At 50.1% G+C, this 11,389-nt stretch overlaps 1 protein-coding gene across 1 annotated transcript in view; it reads left to right on the top strand.

The window, feature by feature from the left end:
• Positions 1–11,389, top strand: part of NRG2 (neuregulin 2) — a gene marked incomplete at both ends in the record, with an annotated part of 193,365 nt that overhangs the window by 146,037 nt on the left and 35,939 nt on the right. Inside the window, one exon of the mRNA XM_010850611.1 lies at positions 6,702–6,873. Within this exon, the coding sequence (XP_010848913.1) occupies positions 6,702–6,873 (172 nt within the window). The remainder of the gene's footprint in view (positions 1–6,701; positions 6,874–11,389) is intronic.

Raw genomic sequence — 11,389 nt, 5'->3', positions numbered from 1 at the left:
TTGGGAATCTCCACTCCCTTCTTTCAAGCACAGATTTTCCTCTTCTTCCGCCTAATGCCTCTCATCTGTCCATTTTCCTGCGTGCTGGGCCTTTGAGGATCCCCTCTCTTTGTGGGGAAATACTTACAAACTCTCAGGACTCTGACACCCCCTCCCTTTGGCCGCAAAGCTGAATTTATAGAGAAGTTTATGGCAGTATTGTTAATATCAGCAGAACGTTGGAGACAAACAGATTCATCTGAACAATGAAATATTATGCAACCTTAAAAATAATTTAGATCTATATTTCTAGATTTGGGGAGATGCCTTTATAATATGCTAACCAAGTAAACAAGGATATAAAATGTTTTCAAGAGAAAAATCTTGCAGGAGTTATTTGAAAATGTTGTCAGTGGTTTTCTCTTTGATGGTAACTGAATGGATCGAAATGTGCTTTTCTTTTTCCTTGTATTGTGTAATTTTTCTACAACAAAAATGTATCTCTTATGTAACAAAACAGTACCAGAAAGGGACAAGCTAAGCTCCTTGGTGGGTGAGAGCGGATACTCCACAAGAGGCTGGGTCATTTCTGTCTGGCACACAGCACTCCATGAACACAGTTGGGTTGCCTCAGCTTTTGTCCTGAGAGAGCCAATCCACCCCAGGAAGTCTGTTTCTTTGCTTGGTTCAGCTCTGACCCCAAGACACTCTAGGGACACAGAGCCGTGATCCCCATATGGCAAACTAGCATTGCCCTTTGGGCCCTGGGCCATAAAAGACATCCAAACAATACCAGACCCCACTCAGAGAGGGTGCCCAGGCCAAGGCTGGAGCTGGCCCCCTCATGTCTGATGCCCCGTAAGCTCCATCTTCAGCCCTTCAAAGATCTGCTGTGTCTACAGCCTCTTAGCCTTGTCCCAGGTGTCCCCAGCATCTGGTACTGAATCCATGGGATGCAGTGGGAGAAGCAATGGCAGCTCAGGATTAGAACAAGCTTAAAATGCAGAAAGGAAAGGAAGACCATATCATTCCCCAGCCTGTAAGTTCTGATACTTTCCATCACATCTACAAAGCTCTAGGGCCATATTGGCCAGGTTGTCCACACTCCTCATGGCAGAAAGCCTGACAGGGCTCCAGGCCCAGGAGTGAGGGTGCAGGGGTTCCCTGGGCATTGTTCCCAGTACCACCTGCAGAGTGTGCTCCCTGAGCTGCCGCCCGGCTCTCCAAGGGTCTTGCCTGAAGCAAAAAAGTACAGCCTGTTCTTATGGTCCTCTTCCTTTCAAAACACCCATCCTTGACTTTCAAAGAGCCATGAACTAAAATGTCTGAGAACCAGGACTGGACTCTGCTAGAGCAGGATACATAGTTTTCAGAGGATGCTTGTGGGGAATCGTTAAGAGACATAAAAGAAGATTCTTCATAAAGAACACAGCATGATTCAAATGTGTGGTTGTTTTTATTTTGTCATCCTTTAGAACAGTGCTAATAGGAATATAATACGATCTACATAGGTAATTTAAAAATTTCTAGTAGGCACATAGGAAGTCGGGGGTGGGGAGGCAAAACAAACTCAGACTTCACATCCTCACTCACACAGCTTCATGTCAGCCACGGGGCCTTCTCTCAAGGCTCCCCTGTCTTCCATAATCTTTTAGCCACCTAGGCCTCTATTATCCCTTAAATTCACTAAGCTCATTCCCCGCTCAAGGCCTTTATCTGGGAGCTCCTTCTGGCCTCATGTTTCCTGAGATTGTTTGCTATTATATATTCTCCTCCCTCTAATGTAGGCTCCCTAAGAGCAGGACGTTTATCTGCCTTGTTCACTACTATACACTCAGGACCCAGGACAGTGCCTGGCATATAATAGGGTAAATGAATGAATGAATGAATGGGGAACAAGCGAACCAGATGGGGTTGCTCTAAAGTAAGAAGACTGTCAAGAAGTAGCTGAATGACAGAAGAGTTTCACCAGATGGGGTGGCTCCTTACGATCTGGGTTTCCCACGGTGGCATGGAACAACCTTGAAGCCCCCTGATCCCGGGTCCTCTGAGTTGCGGTCATGCCTGCTGTCTCTGGATCAGTCTCTGTGCCGCCATCACTGCAACTGGGAAGCAGTAGGCACGGGCTCAGGGCTCAGTACTGCACCAGGACTCCTGTCAGGAAGCACCGCCTCTTCCCACCAGATAACCCCCCATCCCCACCCTGGCTCACTCGGAGGAAGGGGGCCTGGGTCGGGAGGGTAGGGTCAGGGGCTTCCCTCATCTCAGAACTGCAGGGAATATCAACACTCTTCAAGCAAGGAAAGGAGGCACCTTAGAACCTGAGAAGAGCTCTCTGTGTCCTCAGTTCGTGAGGAGGGGGTGGAGCCTAGTTGTAGGTGACCAGGTCACCAGGTGACCAAGAGGTTAGACCACTAGGTGCCAACCCAGCCTTGGAGTCAAGCCACCTCTAAAGATGTGTTCATCTTGCAGCCAGACACTGAGCTCCACATTTATGTGCTTTTGCTTACAGTATGTTACATATTTATTATGTGCTTTTAAAACCTGCATACCTGGACCCCCTCTCACAGGTCCTGCTTCAGAATGTCCAAGAAGACGTCCCAGGCACCAACATACTAGCTTCCTAGTTGATTCTTGATAGCTCAGTTAGTAAAGAATCCGCCTGCAATGCAGGAAATCCCGGTTTGATTCCTGGGTCGGGAAGATCTGCTGGAGAAGGGATGGGCTACCCACATCAGTATTCTTGGGCTTCCCTTATAGCTCAGCTGGTAAAGAATCCGCCTGCAATGCGGGAGATCTGGGTTCGATCCCTGGGTTGGGAAGATCCCCTGGAGAAGGGAAAGGGTACCCACTCCAGTGTTCTGGCCTGGAGAATTCCATGGACCATACAGTCCATGGGGTCGCAAAGAGTCGAACACGACTGAGCGACTTTCACTACTACTACTACCATTTGGTTCTCATTAGCATCTAGGGTTGACAATTATTGATAAAGAGTGACTGGGGTCCCCAGAACAAGCAGTAGGAGGATGGTGGGGTGTAGGCAAGGGGGAAGGGTGCTGAGGCAGGGCTTCAGTCACATTAGAATAACGAAGTTCCAGAAAGTCCCACAGATTGAAACACATAAAACCTCACAAAAAAAAACCCCACACAAAACCTCAAAAACAAACAAACAAACAATAAACTAGCATTTTAAAATGTAAGGAGCAGATAACGAGAGGAAAATACTGTAGCAAAAGGTGAACAACCTTAATATTTATAAAGAACTCTTACAGATTAGTAAGAAGATGAGCACCTGATAGAAAAACAGAGTACAGACAAGAACAGGCAATTCAAAGAGAAGAAATACAATGAGCCAGTACACTTAGGAAAAGCAGTCAGCTTCACCAGGGGGAATCAAAAAAATGCAAATCAAACAACAAAGAGGCATCATCTTTTGCCTAGCTAATTGGCAGAGATTAAATACATGATAATACCTAGTGTTGGTGAGGGTGTGGAAAAAACAGGCACCATCATTCACTGGTGGGAGGGCAGACTGGTGCAGCCTTTCCAGAACACAATTTGGCAACATGTAAAACTGAGGAAGATCCCACCCCTTTCTGACGCAGCAATTCCACTTTTAGGAAGATTGCCTTAGGAAATAATGGTGGATAATAACAATAATAGCCAACCTTTCTTAAATGCTCTGTGCAGGCCAGGCTTTACATACCTTATCTCATATAATCCTCCCAGTCATCATCCCATGAGGTAGGAGCTGTTTTTATCACTTCTGAGGAAACTGAGGCCCAAAAGGATTAAGACAATGGCTTGAGGACTTCTAGTAGCTCAGATGGCAAAGAACTCGCCTGCTAATGCAAGAGATGCAGGTTCCATCCCTCAGTCCAGAAGATCCCCTGGAGAAGGAAATGGCAACCCACTCCAGTATTCTTGCCTGGGAAATCCCATGGACAAAGGAGCCTGGCAGGCTATAGTCCATGGGGTCACAAAAGAGTCGGACCCGACTTAGCAACTAAACAACAACAACAGAGTATATAGAACTAACAAGTTGCAACGCCTGGATTTGACTCCAGGCAGTGTGAGTCAGGAGCCTCACTGCCCGTACAGCAGAATACACTGGATATGTATCAATACAAAGGATGATGTGCACTGAATATATACACTGGATAGAGCTGCAAGAATATTCCTCTGGGCTTGTTTGTGATGAGGTGTAGTGAGGCAGGGGAGACTGTATGTTAAATTCCCCCACAATAGGAACTGGTTACATTATGGTGTACCCATATAGGAATATTATGTAACCTTGAAAATGGTGCTACAGAAAAAACTGTGTGTGAATCCTAGGGGGTTTTGTTTGTGCTTGAAAGATCTCTGAAAGGACATAAAAGGAGCTGATAGAATTGATTGCCTCCTAGAAAGGCAACTGTGTGGCCATAGTCAGAAATCAGGAGACTTGTGTAAGTCATATACCATTTTTCACTTGTTGAATTTTAAATCATGTGAATGTAATATTTATTAAAATATTTAAATACCTATAAATACACACACACACAAGTTAGGTTCTAGAACTTATTCCACATAACTTTACTTCCTTGAAATGCTATTAAGGGTTCCCCCAAAAGCTCCAGGACTCTTACTTGGGGAATCATATTGAAGCTGATGAAGAGACTTCTTTAATGCGTACTTGCAGGTTTCCCAAACTGAGTTGCTCATGGAACCATTTTCTTAGTTAATGTCTCTTATCCTCTCTCTGGAGATGACTGCCTTATAATTTGGGAATTATTTGTTATTATTTGGGAATTATTTGTTATTAATAATTAATGCCAAGGTGAAAGGCTTACAGTGTTTCATTAAATGAAAGAAACATGTTACTGGCACTGGTCCCACTTTGTTTAAAAATAGATGTGTAGGTGTGGTATATGTGTGTTTTGCTTATGAGTTCTAGGATAATGGATGATTTTAGTTTCTTCTTTTATCCATTTGTATTTTTTAATTTTCAAAAATGAACAAAACCATTTCACAAGCACCATTTTTTGAGTCTATGTACTGTATTTTTTAAGGCTTTGGGATCCCTTTCTTTCCATGCACCTCATTCTCTATATGTGCGGCGTGCTCAGTAGCTTCAGTCATGTCCGACTTTTTGCAACCCCAGGGACTGTAGTCTGGCAGACTCATCTATCCATGAGATTGTCCAAGCAAAAATACTGCAGTGGGTTGCCATGCCCTCCTTCAGGGAATCTTCCCAACCCAGGGATCGAAACCACGTCTCCTGTGTCTCCTGCAGTGCAGGCAGATTCTTCACTTGCTGAGCCACCAGGAAAGCCCCCACTCTCATCTACTCTCTACTGAAAGCAGCAGCCCAGGGTTAGGTTCACTGAGAGGCCCCCATCTATAGCCAGGCCCTCTCATCTGTCTTTATCCAGGGCCAGCTCAAGCTCTGGCCTGAGGTGGTAGGGGATGGACCAATGGCCAAATGGGGTCTGCTGTCACTAGACAGCTCTCTGGCCCCAGCAGACCCTACCTTCAACCAGGTTCCTCAAATAGAGATAATGAGGCTACAGAATCAGACACCAGCCGGGTACAACCCTGATACATTGCACATCCAGGCACCTGGGCTTTGGTCCCAGCTCTGGGCTGCCTGGCTATGTGACCTTGGCCAAGTTTCTTAACCTGAATGTCATCATCACCCTTTGAGTCAGCATGCCGCTTGCCTTACAGAGCTCAGTGACCAAATGAGGGCACACACAAAGGCATTGGTGTCCTGTCAAGGGCTGTCCCAGTGGAATTATTACACACTCAGCAGGGAACATGGGCTTGCCATCACCTTCCTAAGAACAGAGTACTTTTTTCTTTTCTTTTTTTAATAGGTTGGTAGAGGGAGGGGAGCAAGGAGATGAAACATGGGAGACTGGGGCATGTGGAAATAGAATGGTGTTCAAGACAAAGAGGAGAAGCCTTTTAGCTTGACATTTGCAGCCCTGCAGCTCTGGTTGGGCCCATGTCCCCCGGCCCCACCCCACACACAGCCATGCCACCTCACACATGCAGGTCAGCTCATATCACCGACCATTGCGATTCTGATAAACCACAGCTTAGACCACCTCCCTCCCTTCCAGCTCCCCCATCCTTTGATTTTGAGCTGAGTTAGCTGTTCCCCAGCCTCCACTGGGGTCACACCTCTGGGCTTCAGCACCCCAAAGCCTCCATGACTGCTATGATGCTAGGTTCCAGCTCCTCTGCCAGACTGGATTTCCTGAGGGCAGGAGCTGTATCTGTCATTCTGGTCCACCTGTCTCCTCTAGGTCCACCATGGGCCTGCGGGTCTGGGACGAGAATTAGATCATAAGAACTGAAGTCCAGGAGACCTGGGTTTGAATTCCAGCTTCATCCCCTTGGGGAAGTGACTTCACTCTGAGCCTCAGTTTTCCCCATCTGTAAGTGGATTTCATCCTTGCAGTGAACTCACAGGGTTATTTTCATCAGTTAATGTGTATAAAGCTCTGAAGACCATTCCAGGCATGAAGGAAAACTCTCCATCGGTGGTACTCACACTGACAGCATCACAGACCCTTGGTGAAGGCTTGTTGATTTGAACTAGGAAACGGCACCAGGAAGGGTGGTTCCCCAGGATCAAACCCCACCTCCCCTAGAACAGTGGCCCTATCCCCACTGTACATGCTTGGTGCTGTCTCAGCACCTCCACACTCACCTCCTGCCTTGTACCCCCACAGCCACTCGGCCCAAGCTGAAGAAGATGAAGAGCCAGACGGGACAGGTGGGTGAGAAGCAATCGCTGAAGTGCGAGGCAGCAGCGGGTAACCCTCTGCCCTCCTACCGCTGGTTCAAGGACGGCAAGGAGCTCAACCGCAGTCGGGACATCCGCATCAAGTATGGCAATGGCAGGTGAGCAACATCCCTCCCTCTGTCTGCCAGCCGCCCTGCCTCCTTCCTGCACGGAACCAGTTCCCATCTCCCTTTTTTGTGGCTCCCAGTTTCTCCTTCCAGCTCTGGCATGCTGCCCCAGTGTCTTGCAGATGGTAGCCCCTTAATTAACATCACTGGATGGATGAAGGCCATTTGAATGTCAAAGTCAGCTTTAACTGTGAAGTCCCATCTTGTCCATAAAACTTTTCAAAGGACTCACAGGGTCTGAAGCCCACCACTGGGCAGTCTTTGGTAAAGGACTGTGATCTATAATGTGTCTAGGAGGTCATGGGTGATGATGCACCAGTTCCTCAGCTCAGCAAGCTGTCACTGGGCAGGGAGCCAGGTGAGGGGAGGGGCCCATGGCTTTGACTGGTGTCAGAGGAATCTCAGACAGCTCGCCTGTGACTTGGAGATTGTCTTAAGTCTTTGAGTCAAGGCTCCAGGGAAGAGAATCAGAAGGTCTAGGGTCTCTGGGCTGTGGAAGGTGGTCTCTTTTCCATCTTGGTCAGACAGGGGGCTGCAGGCAAGAGAAGCCAAGGATCCAAGGGCAGTCCCTCACCTCTCTCCTGCCTCTCACGGCCCCTGAGGGGCTGTCAGAAAGCAGAACAAGCTTGACCTCCACTCTGCAGATTCTGAGGGTACAGTAGGCTTCCCTCTCTGGCTGAGGGGCACCCCAGCCTTTCCTGCTCCTCCCCAGGGGCTGTCATTCCCTCCTCACCCCCCAAAATGCAAATGATTTTAGAGGACCCTCCAACCTGCCCCACAACCAAAAGCAATGGGAAAATGTCTGGGCTCAGGCTGCTCCTGGTTTGCTGGGAGGCCCTGGATGTATACATCCTGCCCTCTGGCCTTAGCATCTGAACCTGTGAAGGGAAGGGGTCAGGGTCTGGGCGATGCTTGCAGTTTTCTGACCCTCTTTCCATGAGCAGGGAGCAAAGACAGGACCTGTCATCCTGGAAAGTGGTCCAGGCAGAAAATAGAAAGTGATTTAAGAAGGTTTCAGTTCAGATCAAAGGTTTACAGCTAAAAAAAACACTGCTTTCTGAGGGAAATTGGGAGGAGGGTTTCTGGGATGTCACCAGTCAATGGTGTTAGCAAGAAATTCAGATTGCCCATCAAGTCACCTTCTGAGACCCCCTCACCCCTTCCCGCTGTCCCGCCATGCCTGGCTCCAAGCTGGAGAGAAGAGTAGACTGGCTTCCCAGGCTGTTGGGGCCTGTCTCCCTCCTGTTCTGTTTTTCTGGAAGGTGGCCTCCCCTCACTGCCCTGAGACAGCAGAAGTCAGGAGTGGGGGTGCTCCTTGCTGCTCACATTATGCTCAAATAGTCCACAACGTGGCCAGTCTTCACCCCCGTTCCTGATCCACACGTAACCCTCACACTCACCCACACCCTCCTGCACACGCACCCTCAGAGCCCTTGGGCCACCAACAAACTCCTCTCTTTGGTGAATTCTTCCTCTCTCTCCCAACAAACCACTAACACCGCCTCTCCTCCAAAAGCTCTGTCTTCGTGTTGCCGTCTCCTGTTCCTCCTCCCCCGACTCTTGCCCATCTCGCTCCTGCCCTTCACCACCACGTGGAGGAAGTTTCTTGCCCACTGACTCCTCACTGGCTCATCCTCCATACCTCTGCTCTACAGGAACCTGCCCTGTAAACACAACCCCAATACTCTCTGTGGCTGCAGCTCTTGACAGATCCAGTGACCTCAGGCCCCTCAGCAGCCGTTGGCACGTGTGCCACTTGCTTCCTTGCCCCTGTGTGCCGCCTCCTCATCCTCTTGTGCCTCTGAGCCCCTTCTCTCAGGCATCATGAATGCTGGAACTTTTCTGTGTCTGGGGCTTCGCTCTTCACCCAGAGCTCTCCACCCATGGGTGAATTCACCCTCTCATATCTGATGACCCCAAGCCTCCATCTCTAGTCTGATGGCTTTTTTTCCCTTTCCTGAGTTCCAAATCCATACTGCCATCTAGATACCACCCCTGAGGTTCCCCGTGCTTATCTGTTTTTTTTTTTCACTTTTGTTTGCTTTTTTTGTTTTGGCAGTGTGTATTCCTGGGCCATACGTTTTTGTTTCTTCAGTTTCTTCTGGGATATCTTTTTCTTCCATGCAACCTTTTCTTCTGGTTTAGGAACAATCTGTTCTTTTCCAGTGAGGACCATCTCCATGAGGCAGGGAGAGCTCATGTACAGGTTGATCTGACGGTGAGCTCTCTAAGTCCTGCCCCACAGGCTGGAGGTTTTGTTCATCTGGATGTGCTCAATGAGCAGAGAATCTACATCTAAGCCCTTAAGTTCAGCACTACTCTCTGCGGTTTTGAGCATGTGCAGTAAAAATTCAGGGCTCATTTTGGGCCACTGACCCTGCGCCCAGCCCTGCTGTTTGGCCTGTGCACACCTACCACTCCACCACTGTAACAATGAAATGGCACACATAGCTTCTTTAAAATGACATCCTTCTGATACTTGGTGGCTTCTCGGATATGCATATACTTAATGGCCTGCGTGGCTTCACGAGTGTTCTGAAAATGAACACAAACATTGGAACTTCTTGATTTACACAATTTTGTGGGAATTTCTGGGTCAAATGAATGCAAACTATTTTTAGAGGTCACCTCCGCTGCTTACTGGAAAAGCCCCAGACATCTCTAATCCAGAATGCCCTAGTCTTGCCTCTCCCCCGTCCTCTCTGGCCCTGCCTTGCCCCACTGCACTTCCCTCTCGGCTGTGACAAAACCAGACTGCCCGCTGCCCAGTGCCTGCCCTCATGCCGTCCCCTCCAGGCGGACACCACGTCTCAGAAAGGAGGCCTCCTTCTCCCCGCCCACTTCTGCTCTCCCTGCCTCCAGCCTCTTGTCCTCCACCGGCTTACTCTTGGGCATTCCCCACCTTTTCTAGGCCACAGGCCCCTTTGTGAATTCACTTCTGTTTTGCGCGTATGTGTGCTGAGCGTCAGTTGTGTGCCGGGGACTCTACCCAAGGCTGGGAATGCACCAGCGGTGGAGCAGGCGTGGCCCCATCTTCACAGTTTCTCGTCTAGCTTTAGCGGAGGGTCTGGTAAAGACCCTTTCTTCATAAAACGTATGCCTGGTTTTGTTTGCAGTTCGAGAGGTCCACAGGTTCACTGACCCCGGTGGCTCTGACAGGGGATGGTTTTTCTAACAGGGCACATATCTGATCATTCATTCATTTACTTGGCAGATCTTGAGAGTCTGCCGTATGCCAGGGACAGCCTAGGCTGTGGTGCTCTTCTAATGCTCCCCTTCCTGGCCTATAACTCACCATCTCGCTGTTCTCCCCCTCAGTGCTCCTGACTCCTAGGCTTGGGCCCAGACTGTTCCCTGTGCTGGCAGTACCCGCTCCCCTCACCTTGTCCTTTGCAAAAATCTCCAAGGCCTAGCTTAAATGTCACACCCTCTGGGTTACCCTCCTGAGCTCCCCCAGCAAGCTCTCACATCTCCTCCCATGGTGCCTCAGACACAGCTTCACGGCATGGTGGGAGGCTGTTTCTCCCAGCTGAGAACCTCTGAGACCACCTCCAGACACACCCTGTCTCCTGTGTAGCCTGGCGGAGGTCATCTGCTTTCCGTGTGAACTGACAAGGATCTTGCAGGATCTGCTCACCTCTCCTGGGTGCAGGGGGCGTAGGATTGGGCAGGACACCTGTTGCATTGACCTTGCCTTCGAACAAGTGACTGTCCTGGTCAGGCCCTGGTGTCAGCAGACAAATGGGGCACCCAGTCCCCACACAAGGCCTGGATGTAGCCCCTGGGTCTCCTGGGGGTACTAAGGCCTCCAGACAGCCTGAGTGTGCCCCCTCCCCCCTTCCTGTCAGGATCCTGTCCCGATGCCTACATTTCAAACTGCCTGGCTCCACCCATCCTGCCCCGGGGCTGCTCCCTGCAGTGAGTCGATGGGCTGGAGGAGTGGGCTGTGGTGGAGAGCGCCTCACTCCCTGTCATTTCCCATTCCCTCACTGTGACTCGGAGAACCGCCACCTTTACACATACACTTCACCTGGCGTGGGGGCTGGGGGCTGGGGGCAGGAGTCTCCTTTCTGGCAAAATCATCTTTCCTCTGCCCACACTGCAGTGCACACTCTAGCCCTCCAAGTGCTCCATTCTACCCAGGCCACACTGTCTTAATGTCACTCTGGGTCTATGGAGACGCCCCTCCCACTGGGCGCCGCCTGTCTCTGGGGCAGCCCCGCTGAGGTGTCTCAGCCTAGCCTTCCTGTGCCCGGAGAAGACCGCCCCCTTCCCCAGCCCTGGGCACGGAGCCCTTCCCCGGCGGAACCATGTGTTCCCCTGTTTATGAGGGGCAGGCTGGAACAGGCCCCTCAGGCAGGCAGCAGGAGGTAGGCGCTGGGGAAAACGTGCGGGTGGGTGGAGGAGGCAGCTGCCCAGATCCCTGGTCCCTGCCAGCAGAAAGCTGACTGAGAAAGGCGAGGAGGGTGCCTGTCACGGGGCAGCTGGGTCAGCCCAGCAAGGGGAC

The sequence above is a fragment of the Bison bison genome, unplaced genomic scaffold (genome assembly GCF_000754665.1).
Source record: "Bison bison bison isolate TAMUID 2011002044 unplaced genomic scaffold, Bison_UMD1.0 scf7180017864291, whole genome shotgun sequence".
Lineage (NCBI taxonomy): Eukaryota > Metazoa > Chordata > Mammalia > Artiodactyla > Bovidae > Bison > Bison bison.
The sequence above is the reverse complement of the archived record's forward strand: the minus strand, read 5'-3'. Positions and strand labels throughout refer to the sequence as shown.